The 25,161-nt window shown below is 50.1% G+C and overlaps 2 protein-coding genes, 1 non-coding gene and 1 pseudogene across 3 annotated transcripts in view; 1 reads left to right on the top strand and 3 right to left on the bottom strand.

The window, feature by feature from the left end:
• On the top strand, positions 1–24,804 carry LOC118904270 (annotated as a pseudogene).
• Positions 9,892–25,161, bottom strand: part of EXOSC7 (exosome component 7) — a 54,543-nt gene continuing 39,273 nt past the window's right edge. The window contains exon 9 of the transcript XR_005021856.1: positions 9,892–9,916. The gene's annotated coding sequence lies outside the window, so the exon portion shown is untranslated. The remainder of the gene's footprint in view (positions 9,917–25,161) is intronic.
• CLEC3B (C-type lectin domain family 3 member B) lies at positions 16,717–25,161 on the bottom strand. The gene is made up of 3 exons (XM_036869100.1): positions 24,899–25,161; positions 20,690–20,788; positions 16,717–17,276 (listed from the first exon to the last, which is right to left on the bottom strand). The coding sequence occupies exons 1-3, from the start codon at positions 25,005–25,007 to the stop codon at positions 16,876–16,878; spliced, it is 609 nt and encodes a 202-aa protein (XP_036724995.1). The 5' UTR covers positions 25,008–25,161; the 3' UTR covers positions 16,717–16,875.
• Positions 18,270–18,342, bottom strand: TRNAW-CCA. The gene has a single exon. It is a non-coding gene; the product is annotated as a tRNA-Trp (tRNA).

The raw sequence follows: 25,161 nt of genomic DNA, 5'->3' as shown, positions 1-25,161 counted from the left end.
ATGCCTGTAAAGGATAAAAGGGGTAAGAGAGGAGGGAAAAAAACCTATACAAGTGTGATTTAAACTGTAGAGTGCTGGCGAATAAATACGTTCATAGACGTGTTTTGTTTTGTTTTGTTTTAAGCCTCTGTTAAGTCATATGTCCTGAATTTTGGCTTGGGAAATACGGTTTCCTTATAAGTCGCGTTAAGTGATGATACTGGAATTTAGGAAGTGCCAACAAGGTGACGGAGGAACAGCAGAAGTGGACCTTCCGCAAGTTCACCTACGGCCGCGTGGACCTCGACCAGCTACTGGACACGGCCTGCGAGCAGCTGGTGCAGCCGTACAGCCCGAGGCAGCGGCGGCGGCTGCACTACGGCCTGCGGAGGAAGCAGCCGTCGAGTGGCTGCTGAAGCGCCTGCGCGAGGCCGAGAGGGCGGTGCCTCCCACGGAGGAGCCTGAGGTGGTGGAGCACGGCGTGATCATCCTGCCCAAGATGGTGGGCAGCTTGGAGGGTGTTTACAACGGCAAGACCTTCAGCCAGGTGAAAACCAACCCTGAGATGACTGGCCACTACCTAGGCGAGTTCTCATCACCTATAAGCCTGTGAAGCACTGCCGGCCGGGCATGGGGGCCACGCACTCCTCCCGCTTCGTTGCCCTCAAGTAGCGGGCTGGCCAGTAAAGGCACAGACTTCTCTCTACAGAAAAGAAAGGAAGACATTGGAATTTAAAGCATCAAACAAACAAGGTCTGCCTCAACTGCTATTATATTTGCACGGCTTCTTTCTGTGAGGGCTTCCCAGGTACCCTCTCCCTTACTGTTTCTCAGCTTTTCAACAGGGGGTGGTTTTGCCCCGCGGGGGACATTTGGCGATGCCTGCAAGTATTTTGGGCTGTTACAGCTGGAGCCCGTGTTACCGGAGAGTAGGCTCTCCTCTCATTGCGGAAAGAATTCAGAGAGGAGACAGGTCAAGAAAGCAAAGCGAGGATTTATTTAAGGGATGGTAGGCTCTCAGAGCTGAGTAGCTGGGCTGTTTTCTTGGCAAGCCGGTTATGTGGGGTGTAGAAATGAAGGGGCGGGATATTCATTGGGGAGGGGGGGAGGGGAAGGGAGGAGAGGGAGGGAGGGGCTTGGGGTCATATTCCCTGATTTTCATCCTAGCTCCACCTTGCTGAGGGGAGGAGGAATTTTTGTCCTTATTTAGTCTTTTTTTTTTTTTGAATTTTATTTTATTTATTTTTTTGTACAGCAGGTTCTTATTAGTTATCTATTTTATACGTATTAGTGTATATACGTCAATCCCAATCTCCCAGTTCATCCCACCACCACCACCACCACCACCCCCCCCCCCCCCCCCGTTGTCCTTATTTAGTCTTGATAGGAAGTGTCATGGCCTCGGTGCTTGATGGGAACTTCTTATCTGTAAAGTTTTATTGTAATGAGAGCATAATGAGCAAAAGGTTACGTTCGGACGCCAGAGATTCCCGCCTTTCCACACCTTTCTTTGCCTCCAGGACACTTATCACACCAAAATGTGTGGTTTCCTGTCAGTCCAGAGGTTCCTGCTTTTCTTTGTCTGCCGGAGGAGCCCCCCTGCCCCCCACCGTTGTTTACACGATGTATGGTTTCCTGCCATTTGGTCCATGTCCCCGTTTCTCTGTTCCCATCTAGCTATCTGCCTGCTCTAACATTCCCACTTCAAGGAGTCTGCACCCTTAAAATCTTTTAAGGGGCAAAGGGTCGATGGTCCATCTTCTGTAACTGCTTCGAGTGAGCACGGGTATTGTCCCTACCTGTGGGTCCAGGTCTCCTTGCTATCTGTCAGAGATAGGGATCTCGGGGTTGTTTACAGTGGCGGAGATGGAGAGTGGGGAGTAGATCCAGTGGCTGGTGGTAGTCCTCATCTTCAGGTGAGATGGGCTGAAATCCCTGCCACATCGTCTTTTGAAGTTGGAGTTTCCTGAAACCATGAGTTTTTTTCTCTCAACACCTCAGGTTTCGATACAGCAGCTGTAACAGGGAGAAGTTGGAGTATATCTGAATACAGTTATTAGTTATATTAAACATTAGTCTGGAATATTGTCCAATCCCTGTGCTGGTCTTCTCTTGTGTATTGTTAACTATTATTGAATATTATGCTTTTATTGTGAGTTTTAGTTTTATTTATTCCAGTCACTAGTTTCTTCCACCAGGTAATGATGTTCCCCACATGTTGGAGATTGGCAGTCTGGTTGGTGTCTGCCACCCAACTGTGATTACTAAAAAGTAGAGTGTGATTGTACTGTGTTTTCATTAAGCCATCCTAATTCTTGTCCCTGGTTGCTAATAGCAGTAAGTAGCAGACGCTAGCTTTACCTAAAAGATGAAATACCCTTCCCTCTGATTTGGAGGAGGGTGTCTGTTCCAGAGAGTTTGGCCTCCAGTTGGTTCCTGCCCCAGTCCTTCCTTACCTCACTGGGTGGTAGATGAGAACCCAGAATATTTTGCTGTTAGCGCCACCATGTCCTTCAAGGAGGCAGGGAGTCCTAAAAGACGTAGGTCCTTTGGGGAGGTACAGCTGTGGGGGCAGATCCAACAGTCAGATGAGTTAGTAACTTTAGCAATGGCATTTATGGTGTCTGAGAGTGGATGTTTGTAAGGTGGAGCTGTGCCAGTGTGAATAACAAGGAAGACCATTAGGATGGGTGTGGTTAAAGGGGACATGATTTCATGAGAAGCAAAAGAGCTGAGAAACGGAGAGTTTACTGGAAAGGGAGGGTATTGATGCCTGGAAGGGAAGTTATTAGCCTCCTTTAAGGTGATTTTTACAGGAGTGACAAACTTTGTTTTCCCTGGGGTTCCCTGATCCCAGACCTGTGGATCTGTAAGGTTTTTTGTTTTTTGTTTTTTTAATTTGGGGGGAATATTTTGCGCTGTCCATAATGCATAACCCAGCCAAAAATAGGCCTTGGTTTTGGTTTTCAGGGAGAGTAAGAGTTGCTCCCAAGGCTGAGAGAAAATCCCTTCCCAATAAATGGGCTGGGGCATTTAGGCATGACAAGAAACTTGTGTGACAAGGGTCTTTCCCCAGGTGCAAGTGAGAGGGGTGGTGAAATGTTCTAGATTTGATCTTCCTTCTACCCCAACAATAGAGCAGGTTTCAGGGTCAAGGGGCCCAGCATGAGAAGTCAGGACAGAGTAAGTAGCCCTTGTGTCCACTAGAAACTGGACAAGCTTACGTGCCACGTTAGTGGTCACCCACTGATGACTGTTCCTCCCGTGTGATGATGACTGTCTTCTTGGGAGCCTTGAGAGGTCCCAGGTCCCGGCAATCAACCACTGCCATGACTGGCATGGGGGAATTTCCTCGCTCCCTTCAGAGCTGGGGGCAGTTCCCTCCTCCACTGGTACATCTTCTTACAGAGTGGGCATGGCGTCTTGGGTGGAGGCTGGGACGTGTTTCCAGGGCATGCCTTGCTCTAGTGTTCGGGGCTCCCACAGCTAAAACAGGCTCCCTTTCCTGGCGGAGGGGGTCTTCTGGGAGTACTTTTGGGGTGACCGGGAGGTCTTGTCATGACAGCTGCCAAAAGCCTGGCTTGCCGTTGTTCCTTTCTTAAGTCACGCTGTTCCTTCCTTTCTTGCTCAGCCTGGTGTCTATTGTTAAAGACACTAAAGGCTGTGTCAGTTAGAAGGTTGAGTGGGGTTTGGGGCCCCATGGCAAGCTTTTGAAGCTTCCAGTGGATTTCAGGGGCTGATTGGCTAATGAAGTGGGTTGCAAATACAATGTGTTCCTCAAATGTGTATGGGTCCACATTCGTATACTTTCTAGGGGCATCTACTAATCGGGCCTGAAATAAGGCTGGATTTTCATCTTGGCCTTGGGTGATCTCTTTAGCCTTATCATAGTTAACAGGTTTAATTATTCATCGCTTCATCCCTTCAATGAGGGAAAGGGTCATGTGGTCCCTTCTAGTGATACCAGCCTGGCCTGGTTTATAGTCCCAATTGGGATCCATTAGAGGCACTGCCATCATGCCCACAGGGTATTGTTGTGGTTGGACAACATGTAATCCATCAACATATGTTTCAGCCTGTGCCCAAATACGGGTCTTTTCCTCAGTGGTGCAGCAGTGGGAAAGGACAATATTTAGGTCCTTCCAGGTAAAGTCAAAGGAGAGAGTCAGTCCCTGGAATTCTTTGGTGAACTGGCTAGGGTCCTCCCAGAATCTGCCCGAACGAGTACAGCACTGGTTGAGGTCAGACAAAGGAAAAGGGGTGTACTACTTCTTGAAGGGGGCAAAGAAGCTCCAGCTGCACTTCTGGTACAGAAGGATAAAGAGACTTATAGGACAGGAGAGGGGCTGAAGGTGGTTAAAGAGCATTGGGGCTTGGGTTTTCTGTCTGGGGCACCTGTTCCTCCAGGGATGCCACTAGAGAGGGCTTTTGTAGCCTGAATGGGTCCCAGCTGGCAAGGTTCCCTAACATAGGACTTGCATAGCTCCGGGTTCTCTCTTAGGGCCATAAAAGCCTGAACATAAGGAACTTCTGTCCATTTTCCCTGCCTTTTGCAGAAATGTCAAACTGTAGGATGGTATTACAGTTGAGGCTTCTATTCTCAGACCAGGCCTCATCGTGCTCAAGTTTATATTGGGGCCAGGCTGTTTCACAAAAGAAAACAAGCTTTTTGCATTTTAAAGGATCTAGAGAAAACTTATTCCAGTGACTCAGAATGCACTGGAGGGGTGAGTCCTTGGAGATGGAGGAGGTGTTTCCCATCGTTCCTTCAGGTAGAGGGTGCTCCTGTAACAGAGAGGAGCACTAGGGTTAGGAGGGCCTGTAGCGACTCCCCAAGGCAGGAGGGGTTCCAGGTGTCCCCTTCCACCTAGTCCTGTCAGCTCTAGCCAAAATGGGGGTTAGCTACTCCCCCATAAGGCAGTCCTGCTGGCCACAGCGTCCTGGGGCCTGTGTCCTATCCTGGCGTCCGTGGAACCCGGGAGGAGCGACCTTCCTGAAGGCTTCTCTATAGACTCTGTGGCAGTATTAATCCCTGTGTTCCAGGGTATGTCCCCCTGGAATGGACATCCTCATGGTTCTAGGACCCATTTAGTCAGGGAAGCATCTTTTCTCTAAAAGGGTGGTAAGTTTCCAAAAACAGGCACTGGCCATTAAGGATCCCTCAAGCCTGGGGAGGCAAGCGCAGCAGACCCGCCCCTACAGGACAAGGCAGGAGTGGGGACGGGAGGGACCGTGGAGGGGGCCTGCAGAATGCTGGGTGGAGAAGAATGGCGGCCTGAGGCATCCTCCTACCACCATGGGTCCCCCTTCCCAACACCGCTGGGTACACCCACAGACCACCCACAGAGTGAGGGAGCTCCTGAAGGAACTCAGCTGCCATGGCCAGGGTGCAAACTCTAAGTAAGGCTGTATTTTATATTTCCACACAATTGAACCTGATGATGGTTAATTAAATGGTGGATAAGGCAAATCCAAAGGACGCAAAGGTTGGGGGGGTCCTATGGTTGGGGTCCCTAGCTGCCTGTGAGAAGGGCCGGAAAGTTTTCCTGACACGCCTTGCACAATGAGAAGTGCAGGACCTAGTGACAAGGTTGGAAAATGCCTGACAGATTTCTTTTCCCCCATTTCCAGCAGAGTAAGCTGCAAAAGTAAGAGTGAGATAGGGACACAGAGACGAGACAAGGATAATGAGGCACAGGTGGACCAATAATAAGCCTATAAGGGTAACTGCGAGGAGGGGGCAGGGTTATGCTTTTATTTTTATTTTTATTCTTATTCTTTTAAAATATTGATTTATTTAGGCTGCGCCAGGTCTTAGTTGTGGCATGCAGGCTCTTTAGCTGTGGCATGCGGACTTCTTAGTTGCAGCATGCATGCAGGATCTAGTTCCCTGACCAGGGATCGAACCTGAGCCCCCTGCCCTGGGAGCTTGGGGTCTTACCCACTGGACCACCAGGGAAGTCCCAGGGTTATGCTTTTAACTGTGTGCCTAAAACGTTGCGTGGAAATTGTCTTGAGGTGGGCGGACAGACCTACCGTCTCTGTAGTCCATTGCACGACCACTCATCATCTGAAGGGAGATTTCTCGTGGTGAGCATCTTAGTGGCTTTTACGGCTTGACCCCATCATTGTGGCAGTAGGTCTGAAAATGCGACAGACAATAAGAAAGCAGAAGAGAGAGAGAGAGTGAGGGAGAGAGAGTTAAGAGAGAGAGAGTAATGGCAGGAAGTAAGGCAGCGCCTCTCAAGCTCAAGAGAGGCGAGAGGCTGAGGCAAGTCTCCTGGCTGTTGCTCGCCAAAGATCGGGGAGTAGGTTCTTGTCTTATGGCAGAAAGAATTCAGAGACATGGGCATCCCTGGTGGCGCAGTGGTTGAGAATCTGCCTGCCAATGCAGGGAACACGGGTTTGAGCCCTGGTCTGGGAAGATCCCACATGCCGCGGAGCAACTAGGCCCGTGAGCCACAATTGCTGAGCCTGCGCGTCTGGAGCCTGTGCTCCGCAACAAGAGAGGCCGCGATAGTGAGAGGCCCGCGCACCACGATGAAGAGTGGCCCCCACTTGCCGCAACTAGAGAAAGCTCTTGCACAGAAATGAAGACCCAACACAGCCAAAAATAAAAAAAAAAAAAAAAAAAGAGACAGACAGGGAGGTCAAGAAAGCAAAGTGAGGATTTATTTAATTGATAGCACATTCTCAAAGGGAGGGTGGGCAGTCTCAGGTGAGTAGCTGTGCTGAGTTTCTTTGGCAAGCAGGTTATATGGGGGTGTAGAAATGAAGGGGCAGAATATTCACTGGGGAGTGAGGGGTCTGGGGTTGTAGCCCCTGTTATTCATCCCAGCTCCACCTTGTGGAGAGGACGAGGGAATTTTGTCCTTATTTAGTCTTGATCGGAAGTGTCATGGCCTCGGTGCATTATGGAAACTTATCTGCAAGGCTAATTTTATTGTAATGAGAGCATAATGAGCAAAAGGTTACCTTCAGACAGCAGAGATTCCCGCCTTTTCCCACCTTTCCTTGCCTGCCTCCAGGACACTTATCACCCCAAAATGTATGGTTCCCCGTCAGTCTGGAGGTTCCTGCTTTTCTTTGCCCAAGGACCCCTGTTGACTACAAGATGTTTGGTTCCCTGCCATTTGGCCCATGTCCCCCTTTCTCTGTTCCTATCTAGCTATCTGCCTGCTCCAACACTGGTACTGCTGGCACCTAGTGGGTAGAGGTCAGGTATATTGCTAAATATTTACAATGCACTGGACAGCCCCCATGACAAAGAATTATATGGCCCAAAATGTCAGTAGTGCCAAGGGTGAGAAACTCTGCCCTGTTGATCCTCTCCATCCTTTTGCAAGGAAGCTGGCAGCATGAGTAACTTAAATGGGCTTAGTGGGTAGACCCCAGGGACTGGAACCTCCTGGATGGACTAGCCCCAGGGCAATAGCAATATGTACAGCCATCTCCTAACAGTTGACCATTCGTAGCAATCAAGCATTCTGAAGAAGAGCAACCAGAGCCTCTTTCCTGTTTAAATAGCAAGTTTTTGATTAATGAATGCCCCAGACCTCCAGTAGCTTTCCAAAGACATAACTAAAACACACAAACTCTCTTATATAAGTTGTAGAAACTCTCATGTTAGTAAGATGCTTTAAAACTTGATCCCAAGCAACATGCTTTATATTCAGTCACATCTGAGAGAGATGTACCCACGCCTGCCCTGACATTCTGTCAGTGGTATTTAGAATGTAACTTGACACTTTCCTAGCCCATCTTGCTTAAAATCTACTGAGTTTGGGGGGCCGTCAATAGAAATTTTTCTTTTAAACATTGAATTTGCTTTTTCTCCTCCCAACTGTCATCTAACTCTCTGTGTTTTGTGTCCCAGCCAATATGACAAGCATCACTAAGGGAATTCTGGAGCACAGTGGATGTTAGAAGGGACTTTATATTGAGAGAATGAAAACCTAGATTCCCATCTGTGTTCACTTAGTTTTTACTGAGCATCAGAGAGGCAGGTAACTCTGTCCTCAACTGTAGGGCATGGACATAAAAATGACAGCACAGTGTTAGGTGTACTTATGCCCCCCTTCCAAGCTCCACCCACCTCCACCACCCTCTTGTATGCCCTAGTCTGACCTGACTGCATTGCCTGGTCCTACTGCAAGCTGCCTTTCAGCTGGATTCACCCAGTGAAAAGCACCTGCAAAGTCAGGAGGGTGGGATGTTTCTCCCAGTCCCCTCTGTGCTTGCATTTTCTGTCTGTGGCTGTGTCCCTCCACACAGAGATCTCTTCCCGTGTGTACCTGCTTCATGGCTCCAGATGCACTATTTGCTCCCCTGGCCCTTCTGCCGTGTGCCTTGTGTCGTGTCTAGCCTTAGAATGCCCTGCCATCCCTTGCTCGTTTGCTGATAGCGCCCCATCTCTGTGAATACAGGAGTCCTCACTTTGCACAGTAGTTTTGGGACTGTAAAAATGACTGTGCAAAACAACCTTAATAATCTGTGGGAAAAAAATATGATTATTCTGTGACCTTTCAAAACGTTTGTCAAAACACTAAAGCCCTCTTACTATTGGTAAGAGAAAAAGTAGTAAAAATTAGTATTAAATAAACTAATTTGAAGCATTAGAAACATTGAGGATAAAAAGTATTTCTTCGTAAAAATCTTACCAAGAACGCTTTGAACAGTGTTTGCCTGCTTCTCCTTGTTGTATATCTTGATAGAGAGTGAACATCTTTCCTCTGCCTTGGCAAATTGACATACTCTAAGTCTGGATCAGCTGCCACTATTTTATCCTTTTTACTTTCAGTGTCACAGAATACCTTTGAGAGTTCCTTTAAAACCAGCAGGTTTTTGCTGGCATCACTTCCTCTGGGACATCTTCATCACTTCCGTCATTTTCTTCACTTATTCATTTATGTATTAAGTTCACCTTCCCTAAGTTCCTCCGGCTGCATATCCAGAGTCTCCAATGGCAGCAGTGTCAACTCCCACAGTCAGCTCTTTCTTCTGTAACTCCGTCAATATGCTATTCAAATTTTACTTCCAGTATTATCACTTTTCATTTCCTTCCTGCATTTTCATCTTTATTAGCCAGTTCCCTCTTTCAGTTAACCATTTTGTAAAAAGTCATATGGATTTATCACTGGGAAACAAGCAAGCAACACAACCACACACTTTGCTGTCTGTGCATGAATTGAGTAACAGATGTCCAGTGACCAGTCACCAACAGGCTTTGAAAGAGGTGACATGATTGGTCATGATCATGCTGTGCATTTGTTGTTTACATAGTGATTTGTGGACTGATGAGCTAGCCGTCCAATTATACTTTAGCAACTGCAGCTTTATACAATTGTTCACAGTTCATATACAAATGTAACTGAAATTTTAACCATCTTGTTGGGGGACTGGTGTTACTTAACTAAAATAATTGAAATTACTGATCATTGAAATTCATGCATATCAGAGCTGTGCAAAACGACGACTGCCTGCACCCCTTTCGTTATAGTCCTTTGAACTACCTGAGTTGGATTCTGCTTCCTGCTGGTACCTTAACTGACACAGGGTGCATCTAACTCCTCAGAGGAGCAGAAAAGAAAAAGCTTCACAGAATTCAGCCAAGGTCTGTCAAGATATGCCCTGTGGCTTTTTTTTTTTTTTTTTTTTTTTTATTTATCTATGGCTGTGTTGGGTCTTCGTTTCTGTGCGAGGGCTTTCTCTTGTTGCGGCAAGTGGGGGCCACTCTTCATCACTGTGCGCGGGCCTGTCACTATCACGGCCTCTCTTGTTGCGGAGCACAGGCTCCAGATGCGCAGGCTCAGTAATTGTGGCTCACAGGCCTAGTTGCTCCGCGGCATGTGGGATCTTCGCAGACCAGGGCTCGAACCCGTGTCCCCTGCATTGGCAGGCAGATTCTCAACCACTGCGCCACCAGGGAAGCCCTGCCCTGTGGCTTTTGACTCAGGACCAGCAATAATGATTCTACCATCCAGTTGTAGGCAGGCAGGAAGGCACCTGGGGTATAATAGCCTTCTAGGTCCAGGCTTCTCAAGAAAAGGGCTGGCCTATGAGACGACTGATCCAAAACTAAGGCTGAGATGGCCATGCCTAGAAACTAGGAACTTGTTGAAAGGAATGAAGGCTTGACCCAGCTACGCAATTGAAAGTAAGCTTCTCTTACTGAAAGACCCACGGCAGCAAGTTTTTGGGAACCACATGAATGAATCACCATTCCTCCTTCAAGACCTCTTAATTCTCCTGCCTCCTAGCCTCTAGTTCCCTCCCATGTTCAGGCTTTGGATCTGCAATGGCTCTATGGCACAAACTGCTGGTCACCTACCACTTGCCCCTTCTTCCTTAATAAAGTTTAATTTTATTTGGGGTATAGAGGAACCTACCTAAAGGGTTTTACTTCTCAGCCTTCCTTGCCGATAGACATTTGACAAAGTTCTGGACTATGAGATAAAAGAAAAAGAAAAGGCTCTTTAAAGAAGCTGACTGGACCTTTTTTGTCCATTCTCCTTTTGCTTTTACTTGATGTGGATATAATGTGGATAATAATGGTTGGAGCACCAGCAGCCATCATGGACCATGAAGTGACCTCAAAGATGGAAAGCCCCCACTAGAACAGTAGGGTGGGAAAATAAAAGGAACGTTGTGTCCCCTATGACCATAGAGATGCCATACCAGCGTTAGACTACCTGCCTCTAGACTTCTGTCTTGTTTAAGGCTCTTTTACTTTGGATTTTCATTATATGCAACAAAATCTAATCCTAACTGATAAACATTCGTACTGAAATTAACTTACTATACCAAGTCCTTCAAGATGAACCTCTACTTCCTGTCAAAATCAATATAGAACAGTAACCAAACTGATTGTAGCCAATCCTGGTTACTGTGCAGGGTACCACTGTTCAGTGCTTAGAATGGTAGGAAATTCAGACTGAGGCAGACCATGGGGGGAGATATTCTGGAGCTGATGGATTTCTTTCAAAATCTTAACCTAAGATTAGGTAGCTTCACCTAAGTCAGTAGTTCTCAATCACTGTAGCTTGGAATCACCTGGAAAGCTTTAACTACTCCCAGTGCCTAGTCCCACTCCCCACAGATTCTGATTGATTTAATCAGTCTACAGTGAAGCCTGGCTGTTGGGTTTGGTTTTTCCTTTAAGTACCTTAGGTGATTCTAATGTCTGGCTGGGGTTAAGAACCACTGACCTAACCTTCAATTTGACCAGGTCCATATTAGTTCAGCTCCAACTACATTGCCAGACTATCTTTCCAAGAGAATTGTCTTTTCAGTATGATATTAGGTCACAGTTGAGCTCATTGTGGCTTTTCCTACCCAGGTAAAAGTCATGGCTTTTTATTATCTTTTATATACGGCAGTCTTATTTCCAAAGCTTTTTTTCATACAGTACTGCTTTCTCATGGTCTTCAAAATTGTGTGCCAAGCAGTGGGCAAGAGGCTTTATGTATATTTAGTCTTCACAACAGTGGTGTGAGAGAGGCATTATGCCCTCTCTACAGATGGGGAAACAGCCCCAGAGATTCATCCTAAGCTGGGTCACCACGGTCCCCAAGGGATGGTTTTCTGCTCTCACCTCCGAGGGCACATCCTCTCATCACCCCAGAAAGTTGAATTGGTTTGTGGAAGCAGAGTGGGTGACAGCTTAACAGATATGGATTCCAGGCCCTTCTCTGATGCCTTCTCCCATGGCCTCGGAGAGAATAATTCAGAGGGGATTGGAAGAGACTGCAGTAACCACAGTTAAGGCAGCCATGGTTGGTGAACATGAGAGGCTAAGAAGTTTGTCTCCATCCATGTCTATGAGCTTGGCTCTGATGCTGTGTTCTCCCATTTCAAGCCATGCAATCGAAGAAACCACAGCTCAGAGATGGTGACTCTCCCAACGGTCCCAGAACTAGAAAGTGGCAGAGCTGGAATCCAAATCCAGGGTTTCTTCCTGACCCTATTTCACTACCAATGAGTAACTTCAACCTGGTGTAAGGTTTTCCTGATGAAACTTGATGATGAACTGGAGGAAACACTAGTTTTCCAATTTGTTTCTGACCTAGCTATTTGGCTTGTATGTCCTATTCTGAAAGACATTTTCCTACGACTACTGCACAGTTGTTTTCCCAACAATGCGAAACAGGAGAGCTACTCTTAGGGGGAAAACCCAGCCCCATCCCTCTGTTTCTGAGCTCCTTAAAATGCCAAGTCCCTCAGCAAGCAAGGTGAACACCTCAAGAACAGGATCCAGGTCTCATGGCCCAGCTCCTGGCAGAGTGCTTGGCACATGGAAGGCACTCAGTACTTACTAGTTGGCTGTTGGGAGAAATGGTTTGCACAAAGCTCTTTCTACTAACAAAGTCAGACTCTTGGGCTCATTCTCTTGCAAGCTGCTTGACCTTGGCTGGTCACTTAACCTCCCTGGGCCTCGGTCTTTTCATCTGAAGATTGCATTGATCTCTGAGATGTTTCTCCCCTGGCTGTGTTCTCACACTGTATGAAACAGCAGTACATTCTAGTGGAGAAGATGGTTAGTTTCTTCGTAGATTGTGTCATGATTTTTAGCCTGAAAGAGACACTCATAAACCATGCTTTTCATGAGTCACCCATGAAAGCAGGTAAAGTAGAATCTAACGTTAAGCTTCAGAAACAGCCCTGGAAAATCTGGTTGGAAAATGTGTTTTTACAGGAGTCCCTACCAGCAATCTCAAATACCCACCAATGCACATCACCATCAACTCCTTTTCACAAAACTTTCACAGTCACATCATGAATTATCTGAAAACTTTCTTCAAGATTCAGGAAGAACTGAATGTATATAGTAGATGGCACATGGGCCTTGGAACTCAACAGACCTGTGCTGGAAATCCAGCCCCATCCATGGATGTTCTTAGAAAAATTATCCTCTCTGTACTGCATTTTCCTCAACTGTAAAATAGGCTTAATAATACCTCTCTCCTAGGTTATTATGAATATTAAATGAGGTAATTCCTGGGTTGTTGTCAAGACATAGGGGCTTGCGGGTCAGAGCCCAGCACACATCAGGAATGCACACATTGCTCATTTTCTTTGTTTTTATTAATATCTCCACTGTCAGCAAAGCCAAAATCAAAAGAAGAATGTGCCTAGAGGTTTAAGGCATCCAGGACACATTAATGCTTTCAGTTGAAGCAAATATGTGTACGTGTGTGGGAGGGAAGTTCGCATTCCAGGGGCCGACTCTAACCAAAGTTTGAACCAGCCTTCTCTGCTGTATAGCTAGCTAGTGGTTACGCAGGAAAGGCTATGGTTTAGGGAGGCTGGGAGAGATGTGGCGGGAAATGGGAGCCAGGAAGGATATTATTTTTAAGGGTCAAGCAGGAGCCTTGGGCCTAGTAGCAGCAGAACAGGAGAGGTGATCTGAGACTTCCTCAGCAAGTAAAATCACCGGGAGTCCTGATGACTTGGATCTCAAGCGTGACAGACACTGAGGCGCCTGTGATGCCTCACAGGTCTGGGGCTTGAGTGACTGGTAAGGTGGGGACCTCCCATGGAGATGGTGATCTCAGGAAGAGAAGCAGACTTGAGTGGGAGATGCCAAGTTCTCTTTTGAAACATGTTAACTTAGGTGCCTAAGGACTCCTAGGTGGCGGTGTCCACCAGGCATCTGAATTTGTACCTGTTTGGGATTTAAGAGAGAGAGAGCAGGGCCGACGATCGCTGCAGAAAGTAAAGTGTCAGGGGGGCGGGGGCTCGTTTGGGCAGAGGAAACAACCACCCAACAGCTTTCTTTTCTGGAGAGAATTCTACAAAAGACATTCCCGAGGATAGTTGGGCAGAATCCTGGACTCAAGAGTCTTAAGAGGTCATCTAAGCTAAACCTCATTTTGCAGGTGAAGAAATTGGGGGCCAACATGCCCCACAGGCCTTCTCCAGGATCCCACAGCAAGGGCCACCATTACCAGCCCCAGGTCTCTCAGGGCACCCCCTTCTCCACACCGGGGGTCTCCATCTGTACTTTCTCCCCTTGACTCTCCCTTCCCTTGGCTGGGATGAGCTAGGCTGAGGAAGGTGGTAGGAACAGCCAAATGCAAAAGGATTAGGAATAGGAGTGGCAGCGGTGGTGGGACAGGGAGGAGAGAGCAAGGCTCAGTTGGAGCCTGAGCACATGGCTCCAGCACACTGGTTAAGGGCCAACAAGCAGACAGAGAAAGACCCTTCCAGAAACCGCCCTCTCACATGATTAAATAGGAATCTCTTAATCAGATGGATGGATTTTTCTTTCATTGGTTCATGTATCCTAGAGTGAAGCAGGGCTCAGCGTCAATATTACTCCAGTCTTGTTCAGATAAGTAGGCTGGTGTCACTGAAAAGAGTGATGTCACTTAATACTTGAACTTCTCCTAAGGTACAGGTCAAAAGCGCTCTGTCGTCAGAATCTATTTTGCATGGTCTGTGAGCATTAGGCTCTTCTCCAAGGCTGTTGAAGGCAAAGAACTGGAAACAACTGAACTTGCAAAAGCAGTTTTTACCCAGTCTTTTGCCTCCTTACAGCAGTATTTCAAATTATCCCTTTGTTGTGCATCCTCAGAGTTTTTTACACACCAGGGCAACACACGGTAAAGAGGGAAATGGATGATTATGAAAGAGGTCTCTACCATCAGCTCTAGTAAAGAGTAATGGAGAAGCTGAAGATCTAGAAACCAGTTCCCTTGAAGATCTAGAAACCAGTACCTTGTCATTGTTTATATACGCCTTGGAAAATTCAAATTTTGTAGCCAGGGCCAGGAATAGTGAGGTGAGTGAGACACTCCCTGGGGTACAAAATTTAAGGAAGTACCTAAAAGCTCAGTAATTATGATAAAAAATATTTGAACACGATGTTTTAAAAAATAAAAATTAATGCAAAAAATCTGTAATAAAAAAACACATCAAAGCTTAAAGACAGGATCCCAGGACAGGTGTACCCCAGCTTGAAGTCCACAAGTCTCAGTGTCTCAAGTGTAAGACCATTCCCGGCTGATTAAAGATGGGTAACGATTCTCTTGCTCATACTTCCACCTGCTGCTGGAAGCAGGCAATGCCACGGTGGCACCTCTCCATCGGGACCCATGCTCACATGCAGAGGCCTGGTGCCCTCTTGCGGGCATCCACTCAATGCAGGGAACTTCACAAAATCCGTGGCCACCTACATCCTGCTAGATAGCTGAGTGGGGTAAAAAGAGCCCAAGATTCAGAGTTGCCAGACCGAGATTTGCATCGCATTTTTGCTTCTCACTTACTAGGCCGTCTTGAAAAAAATCACATTACTGTTCTGAGCCTCAGTTTCTGCACCTATAATGGATCTCATCCATCATTACCTCTTCCTATAACTGTGGAATTACACGAGATGCTTTCTGTGACAATGCCAAGCAGGCTGTCTGGCACAAAGTACGCACACAGTTCATTGAAAGCTACCTACCCCAGCCCAGCCCACTCCCCTTGATCAAATCAAACTATCATCAATTTATTACTGAAGGCAAGACACACTAGAAGACAACCAGGGAGAAAAGATGTGGCACAGTCCACACAGTGGATGATGCCATGGCTGATGTGATAGGGAAGACCTCCCCTAAGGGTGTCACTAGAGCTGGGCCTACATGGTTGGATGGGCCAGGTCACACCAGGAGCTGGCCAGTAGCCCCTGGGGGTCACTGGGCCACTTCTCTGATGTTTTATCTCAGGGAAGTTCCAGTAACATGAGACAAGTATCATGGTGGTGGAAAGGCCAAGGCCCTTGTAATCCTGGCTCTGCTCCTTACTAGCTGTGTGACCAACGGAAGTCACTTAACTTCCCTGAGCCTCAACTTCCTTTTCTACAAAACTGGGATAATAACACGCCTGTCCTGGTGGATAAGATTAAGTAAGATGACATACTTAGAGTGCCTGCGAGTCTGTGGGCTCAATAAGTAGTAGCTGGTATTGCTAGGGTGGAACTTTCTGTGAGGAGCGGGAAGGAGGGGGACACACCAGTCAGGCAATGTTGGCCACTGCATATTTGGCTCCTGAACCAGCCCCCTTGTTGGGCAAGAAGGCGGATGCAAATATCCCCCGTGGGCAGCCTGTGCTCTCACCCCGACAGGACTCAGCATGTCAGTGCACCCCAGAAATGAATCCCCAACAGGAGGATGTCAGGTGGGGGTGTCCCTCCTCCTCTGGAGTTGTGGAGGGGATGCTGGATTCCAACACGAGGAAGTGGAGTCTGCAGTAAGAAGCCTGGAAATCTGAATAAGGGCTGTAACTTAGATAACAATATTGTATCAGTGTTCATTTCCCGACCTTGATAATAGTGCTCTGCTTCCGTGAGAAAATGTCCTTGCTTTCAGGAAACACACTGAAATATTTAGGGGTAAAGGGGCATCACATCTGCATTTCACTGTCAAACGGTTCAGGAAAAAAATAGAAGGATAAGCAAATATGGGAAAACATTAATATTTGTGGAATCTGGATGAAGGGTATACAGGAATTCTTGCAACTTTTCTGTAAGTGGGAAATCCAATGAAATATAAAGTTATTTAATTTTAAAAAGGCAGCAGCAGTCAGGGGTTCCTTCGTCCCCCGTCTTCTTTTCCTCCTCCCCCTCCTCTGCGCCCAGCTCGCCATCCTTCACCACCTCCCTACTCGCCTCCTTCTAAGCGACCTCTCCCTGGGCTCCGGCCGGACTCCTGGACTCCCCACCCCTCGGACCTGGCACAGACCGCAGCCACTCTCCGCCAAGCTGCATCCACTTTATTTGCAAGAGGAGGCCCCCAGCGCGCGGGGGCGGGGATGCGGGGCGGGAAGGTCCCACGGCCCCTCTTCCGGGGCTCAAGATCCCACCCTCCCCTGGCCCCGCCCCCGGACTCTGCCCCCTCCCCCGCCCCTCTCGGCCCGCTAGACGATGGCGAACTGGCAGACGTAGGGCAAGTTGTCCCGGCAGCGCTTGTCGAACCACTTGCCGTTGGCCGCACCGGACAGGGCAGCGCAGTTCTCGACCTTGCCGCCGTCAGGCTGTGCGGTGATCTCTGTCTCCCAGTTCTTGTAGGTGATATGGCCGCCAGTCATGTCCACCCAGGCGCCTTCGTCCGCCATGTCGTTGAAGCCCAGCCAGACCTCGGCCTCGCTGCCCACACTCTGGCTCAGGTACTCGTACAGGGCGTCGTTCTCGGAGCCCGTATGCGGGGTGCCCAGGGTGCCCCCTCGCGAGATGCAGTCCTCGCTCGCCTCGTGGAAGGTCTTCGCCTGGACGAAGGCCAGAAAGCACTTCATGTGCACCTTGGTACCCTTCAGGCAGACTGGGGGGGAGGGGGGGAAATGGACGTCACCCAAAGTCTCCGGTTCCGGAGCCAAGAGCCAACCGCCAGGGGCAGTCCCACCATCCTCCATCCCATCCCCGTACATCCTGTCCTCCATGGACAGGCTTCAGACCCAGGCCAGAGGGCCGTGCTGTGGTGGGCACTGATGCACATCTCAGATCCCCATTCAAGAGGTGGTGGAGCCCCTGCTGCTGGGAGTGAGGTCAGCCCCCTCAGCTGCACACGGCCCCTCCCTCAAGGTCACACCCCTCTCCTGGGTGCCCCATCCAGTGCCCAGGGGAAGAGGTAGGGTCATCTCTCCCCCAAGCAGGATAAGTCTGAAGGGGCCTTTTAGCTTGGAGGCTCCACAGGGTGGCAGAGGCTGGCCTTGGGCCTGTGTTGCTACTCAGCTCCCCCTCTGACCAATCTGCTTCCAACCCCTCCTTCCCTTCACAGTTGGGACCCCGGGCTCTCCCTAATAAATAAACTCCATCTCAGAGTGGGCTTCCCGGGTAGCCCAGGCGGAGCCACCTGCTCTGATCTTCCTCCAGCCCCACCCTCCCTAAGATCAAGAAGCTGCAGGGCCAGGGGACATCCCTACCCAGAGCCTAGACCACACTCCAGGTACCCAGGACCCCAAAGCCCTGCCCCAGGGGCCCAAGCAAGCTCACAGAGTCTGCCAGGGGCCTCTTCTGGGGCGGCGACTGGGAGGATGGAGCTGAGACGGGCAAGCCCCCGGGACAGAAGAGATGGCTCAGGCGGTGGGCCAGGGGCTAGCTCTCTCAGGCATGGAACTCGAGTCCAAGATTCTAAATTTGAATCTGGTCTCAAAGGTTGTGATGAAGGTATATATTTGGTCAGCTTAGGAGCATAGAATGTTTTTACTTAGCAGTTTGGGGTTTTTTTTTTGTTTTTAATATTTATTTATTTATTTGGCTGCGCCGGGTCTTAGTTGCAGCACACGGGATCTTCATTGCGGCATGCGGGATCTAGTTCCCTGACCAGGGATCGAACCCAGGCCCCCTGCATTGGAAGCATGGAGTCTTAACCACTGGACCACCAGGGAAGTCCCAGCAGTTTGTTCTTCAGCTGGGTTTGTAACTTAAATGTTTAGGCAGTTGGGGTACATGCCTCCATTTGTCCTCTTGCTCCTGACCCCAAAAGTGTTAGGGGCGGGTCTGCACTCCACCCCACCCCCATCCCCTCACTCACTCACCCTCTCACTCAGTTGCTTTCACTTAACACACATCTCCATGTCCCTGTGAGCACCTGGCACTCCTGGAATTCTGAACTCCGGGCCTGCAGCATCACAGAGGTGTCTTTACTCACAGATGCCGTCCCAAGGCAGCCAGCCCTACCGCGTGCTATCCTGCAGCTCATCCTAGCCGGGTTTCATTGCCCTTCCCAGCCTGGCGCCACACTGCCTTTCCTTCCTGCTGGGGACACTGACACGCCACCAAGACCCCCTTGGGGTGAAGGATTGACTACCCCAGCTGCTGGGAGCGCTGCTGGGAGACAACTCTTAACTCTCAGCCCCTTTGGGGATTGCATCAGCGGAAGACAGCCCCCTCCCCCATGGTGTGCCCCCTTCCCAGAGCAGCCTGCACCCCGTGACTGGCCCATGAGCCCTCTTGCCCCACCTCAGGACAGCTCTGAAGGGCCCTCCCGTCGTCAGGGCTCCCTCTGCAGTTGGCTGAGGCTTTGGTTGAGACGCGCAGGGCACTCTTCCCACTCCTGCGTCCTTCTGTCTCTTCCCTTCCCCGGGTGCTGATCCTGGGTGTGCTCCCTAATAAACCTCCTGCAGGCTAAACTCCACCTCGGGGCCGCTTCTTGGGAACCCCACCTGCAACACTCCCTCCAACATAGTTAGTCCTCAGTAAGTATCAGTTCTCAGTGCCTTGCCATCGTTACTGACATTTTGTCACTCTGGCCTATTCATGATCCCGTTGATTCTTGCTGGCCTTCCATAGCTTTGCTCCTACCATGCCCTCTGCTTGGAATCCTTCTTTATCTTCCTACACATGCGGGTTCCAGTGAATACATTGATTTCATGAATATATTGAGGCTCCCAGAGCAGGACCCCGGCTGGGTCACCTCTGCCTCCTTGTGCCTGGCAGAGGCTCGCTGGGGGAGGACCTCGTGTGTTTGCTGATTGGGGGAGGGAAGGGGTAGATGGCAGGAGCGGAGGGTTGCTCCCCTAACCCCTGATTCTCTCAAGTCTTCAGTTAGGTCAGGAGAACTCAGGAGTGCTTTGTGTGGGGTTATTGACAAGGTGATTTGCAGGTAGTGGTAGTAAAGGAGAGGGTGATGAGAGGGAGAAGGTCCCCAAGGAGGCCAGGAGCCCGTGAACCTCCTGGGAATCAGCAGACATGGAGGGGGTGTTTAGTTCTCCATATGCCATGGACTTTGCACGGGGAGGTCCCCACCACATCACCCACCTCAGGAGGCAAGTGGCATCTGGGTTGCATGGTCTTGGCACAAGCGTAAAGCTTAGACATGAGACCTTAGAGCTTGCCCTGCAAGTCCACCCCCAGCCCTTCGACTTTACAGATGAGGAAACTGAGGCCCTGAACAACACTGTGCTCATTTTAAACATTCCCCCATGTGTTAAGTATTATTGTTAGTCTGTATTCTGTGTTCTCCAGGGCAAGGTCACGAAGAAGTAGGTGAGTTTTGAGATGTGTGGAAAATAGAGACAATATGAAAGGAACTTGGTGGAGAGAAAGAGAACAGGTTGCCCAGGCAGGCTGGCCAGGCAGTGCTAGGGCAGGTGGCTACGAGCTGTGTCCCCAGGCTCTGCAGCCATGTATTTTGTCCATCCTGGCTTAGCTGGTTCGTGCAGGGCCAGGAAGACCAAAGCCCACCTTTCCTCACACCCAGCACGCACCAGGCAGGCTGCTTCCATTCCCATCCTAAACTGCACTAACTAGCCAGGTGGGTGTGGCAAAACCAGAACCTCTCTATGCCTCAGTTCCCCTCTTTAAAATAGGGGTGATAAATCCTGCCTCAGCATAATGATGATTAAGAGTGGCAGCCTCAGCAAAGCTGCGGACACAGGGAATGAGGCTCACGCCCTGTAGGGCTGTGGGGGCTGGCTGAGCGGAGGGTCTCCTGGGGTTCATTAGGGTTGCCTCTGCTCCATGAGCGCTGCAGGGCTCGCACTTCCAGTGGGCGGTAATGGATTCTTGTGGGAGAGCTTGTTGTCCTTTTGGGACATTGCTGCTTCCACACGTCAGGGGATCTTCCTGAGATAAGCAGGCTGAGGAGGGGACTCCTTGAATCCAGTGCCCTGGACTACAGGGGCCAGCCAGGGCCCTGGTGCTGGCTCGAGGCTACAGGTGGGTTGCTGGCTGCTGGCCTGAGCCCCTCTGTCTGATGTACCCCTGCCTGGAGAGGCCGCCACGTGCACTCACCCGTCTGCAGGGCCTGCTGCTCTTTCAGCAGGGCCACCTCCTGGGCCAGGCTGTCCAGCTGGGTCTTGAGCTCCTCAAGCATCTTCGGGCTCACGGCATCTAAGATGAAGTCAGAAGGAAGTGGGGACAATCACAAACACATGAGAAAGGCAGTAGGGGTTGGGGCAGGGCAGGGACTGGGAGGGGTGGACCACTGTCAGCCACAAGGGGACGAGGGAAACGACTCCCCTCGACCTTGATGTCTTGGCATACTCTCTCTCTCCCTGTCCCTGCCGGTGGTAGTCTAAGTGATCGCTCGTGATTTTCCTTCTGCCGGGAGACCATCCTTCACTTGCTCTTGCTAAAGTGAGACCTGTACTGCATTGTTTAGGAGAGCTGCTGGGATCAGATGGGGTTGGGATTGGCAGGAGCGGGGTGGAGGGTGCAGACAGCTCCTTCGGTGACACCAAACCACCCTCCCAGCTCTAGAGGAGAACAGAGCACAGGAAGCAGGACCAGAGGCCCTTGAGACCTCCCAGATTCACTTCCCCAGGCTGGAGGAACAAGACACAGACCAGCAGGGCAGGCGCTCGGCCTGGGGCTGTGTGCAGCAGCACAGGTGAACGTGTGTACAGGCTCTGAGGTTGCATGCATGTGGGTGACCTGGGCAAGTTCCACAGCCTCCCTGAATCCACTGTCCTCATCTGTAAAATGGGATGATAACAGCCCCACCTCCAAGGACTCTGAAGAAGAGTAAAGACTAAGAGAAATAAAGCGTGTGACCAGTGCTGGGCTCATCGTCAGCCCTGTGACGTGGGTAACGTGTCTCTTCTATACCACCACCAATTCACAGACGGGAAACTGAGGCCAGACTGAAGCAACTCGCCTGAACTGGCAGAGCCAGCAGCCCGAACCCGAGTCTGCACGGCTCCAAGCTTGTTCTCCCCACGTCCGTGATGGCAGCAGGTTCCTAATGTGAGCGTTCCTGAGCACAAAGGCCCGTTCGGAGCCAGTTATGCATGAGAGGCAGATGTGAAATGTCTTTCTCTGTGTGTGTAAGTTGAGAGCTAAGTGGGTGGACCCCAGTCTTTCTGAAATCCCAGGAGCTTCAGGAAAGGCTGAGCTCAGCTTGGGTAGAGGGTGAGGAAGCGCTTCCATGGTCCATTTGGCTGTGCCTGCATAAAGTCCACGGTATGAGGGGTGAAGTCAGACCTTTGTCCACCCCAGATTCCTTTGCAGGGGAATCGCAGGAAACGTGAACAAGAAACATACTGGCATATATAGAAATTCATGATGTAACTTACCAAATATGAGGAAATTAACACCCAGATGAGCAAGGCAAAAAAGGGAATGTTTGGGGCTGGCAAACTAGCCTGACTGGGTTATGTGTGCCTCAGTGGGCCTCTGCCTCAGTGGTTCACAGCAGCTCTGTACTCAGTCCCGTGATGCACCAGCACAGGGCACCATGTAAAGTTGTGAAAGTTGGGTACTGCACAAGGGCACTCAGCTGAGGGGACAGGTGGGGGCCCATGTCCAGCCCCTAAGCCTTGCCCTGGCTGTGCTGTTTGACCACACCAGAGAAAGGCATGCTCTTCTATAATTTGTCAGCTCAGAGGGGGGAGCCTTTTGTGATTTGCACCAAGGTGCCCGGGTGTATGAGGGGCCCTCCAGGGACTGGCCAAGGAGCAAGGTGCTAACAGAACTCCACTGAGGAAGGCGTGGGAGTTGGGTGTTTCTACAGCTCTGGGCTAGGAGTCGGAGCCCTTGTGCTGCCCCTCTCTCTGAGCCTCAGATTCCTGATGCATGTTATTGAAATGGATGCCCTCAGGTCCCCAGGTCCCTGTTCTAAGAGGCTGTGACCCCCTGTGAGGCCATCCTCCCCACCTGAGCTCCTCTGCCAGGTGTGGCCACATGGCCCCTGGAGCTCCAGCCGCCCAAGCCCTCCCTGTCTCACGTCTGGCTGACCCCCATACAGCTGGCTCAGGCCACACCCCACACCAGGGGCAGATGAGCTCCCAGAAGCAGCCTGGGCTCTCCCCCTTCTCATCCCACCCTGGGGGCCAGCGTGGGGGCATAGCACATGCTGTCCTTTCCTCCCCTCGTCCCTCCTGCCAGCTTGTTCTCCACCACTCAGCGGGCACTGAGGGGTCTCCTTGGGCACGACTGTCCCACCTCCGGACACCCTCCCCCACTTTTGTGCACTGGCCCCTATGACTAGGTTGTTCCTTTGATTCCCAGTCCTGGCTGCTCCCAGGAATCACTGGAGACTGGTGGGAAAGGCAGATGCTGGGGCCCATTCCAGGCCCCTGATCCAGCATTTCTGGGGGTGGGTCCCAGGTGCCTGGATTTTAATGTATTTCCCAGATGATGCTGATGATTCCTGAGGGAGAACCACTGTGGTTCTCAAATTGGTTCACATCTTAAGAGCAGGGATGCTGATTGTCTGCTAGAGTGTTCAGCACGTATACTGGCCCCGACCTGGAGAAAGAGCTCTGTAAGCATGTGTGGTGTAGGTGGGCAGCAGGTCGAAGGAAGAAAAACCAAGCTGCAGTGGGTTTCAGCAAGAGGCAGGGCTGGACAGGACACTCCACTCTTGCTCTGTCAGCTGTTCTGCGGGCCTCCAGAGTCCTGGACCTCCATGGGCCACCTCCATGGGGACCACATGGAGCTAGGGTTCAAGTGTGACAGCTGCAGAGGACCAGGGCATTGTCTGGTTTGACCTTCTTGTCCATATGATCAAATACATGATTTACATGATTAAATAAATACATACTAAATCTTTGGTAAACTTGAGAAATTAGCAACTATTTTCCACATTCAAAAATTCTGTTATTTGCCTTTGGAACTGTGTATCCTTTACAAAGAACATCCTTGGTGGCAATTTCAGCTAACGTTCGTGGACACACCATGCATGCTGTGAGTCTTCTTTTTTTTAATGAACGTTTTGTAAAAGGTAATATAGCCATATAACTTTTAAAAACCCAAACAGTTCAAAACGTCAAAGTCTCCTTCCCAATCAGGTCTGCCCTTAGCTCCCTAGTTTTTCTTCCCAGAGGTAATCACTGTTACTAACTCTTGTGGATCCTTCCAGAAAATTCTATGCATATCCAAGTAAATATATATTTTTATATAAGTCCCTTTTTCAAAACCAGTGTCAGCATAGTATCCATTCAAAGTATTGAACTTTTTGTTGTTTACTTTATGAACTGAACCTTGGGGATTATTTCCTATCAGCACCCAGATCTGCCCATTCTGTGTTGCAGGCCTGTGGGTCTCCATGGTCCTAATGTGCCCTTACGTACATCGTCCGTGACCAGTGGGCAGCTGTCCATTTACAGAAGAGGCTCAGAGAGGGGCCTGAGGGTGGCCCATACCCCTCTGCCTTGCCTTTTCTGTGCTCTTGGCCCCAGCCACCTGTTTCTCTGCTTAATCAGCACTCTCATCCCCTGGAACTCTCTCTCCTCGCTTTGGAGCCCTGTGGGGGGTGACAGCCCGGTTCATTGCCATGGCATTTCACTAATGTTGTCTCAAAACAGCCCGCGGTGACCTCACTGCAGGCAGGGCTCCAAGGGCAGGCCTTGCTGAGGCCAAGGCAACCCAAGGACACCCCAAATCCAGAGGCAACAGAGGGAGAGCAAAGCTGCCTCCACTATCCTAGTTTGGGTTTGAACATTTTTATTTCCTTGAGGCTGTGATACACTATAGAACTAAGAATTAACTTGTTCCTTCCCCGCCCCCACCGTGCATCAAGTATATCTTATGTTCCAGACACTTCACATGTTTTCTATCATTAAATCCCCACAACCAGCATTGTGAGCAAATGCCACAATCCCTATTTTACAGTTGAGAAACCTGAGGTTTGGAGATGACAAGGGAAAGCCTGCCAACATTCCTGATGAGAGTCGGACATGTCCAGACTTCTGAGCCAAAGGTTTGATTTCTGTAAAATATTGGGGTGGTGGGGGAGTGGATGTCAGTTTAGGTGATGTGGAAGCTTCTTTCCGATTCTAAGAGCCAGTGACTCTTACAGTTTTGACAACTGCCCCTGCTGCTGGAGGACTCTCCCAGGTCCCAAGGGGTACTTCACTGAAGTTCCCTGGACTCATGGAGAGGGAAAGTGAAGGAGGGGAAGGAGAGTGAGGACCTGCAAAGGAGAGGGCGACCAGCTCCCTGGAGGATGGGGAGGGGGGGAGGGGCCCCACCCCCGAGGGGCCCCACCCCCCTCCTTACCTTTCTTAACATTTGCAGCCTTCTTGACCTTGGAGGTAGGTGTCTCAGCAGTGACCTGGGTCAGGAGGGAGAAGAGGCAGAGGAGCAAGTAGGGCCCCCAAAGCTCCATGCTGCTGCACCGGCTGGGGCTGCTGCTGCCGCCGCCTGCAGTGGACCTGGGTCAGAGAGCACTGGCGGCTGTGGCCTGGGCTGCACGTCTTAAGGCAACTGCCACGACGACCTCTGTCCAGGAAACCCTCCCAGAGTTGGCTGCGGGAGTGCCA

This window comes from Balaenoptera musculus, chromosome 11 (assembly GCF_009873245.2).
Source record: "Balaenoptera musculus isolate JJ_BM4_2016_0621 chromosome 11, mBalMus1.pri.v3, whole genome shotgun sequence".
In the NCBI taxonomy this organism is placed as follows: Eukaryota; Metazoa; Chordata; class Mammalia; order Artiodactyla; family Balaenopteridae; genus Balaenoptera; species Balaenoptera musculus.
The sequence above is the reverse complement of the archived record's forward strand: the minus strand, read 5'-3'. Positions and strand labels throughout refer to the sequence as shown.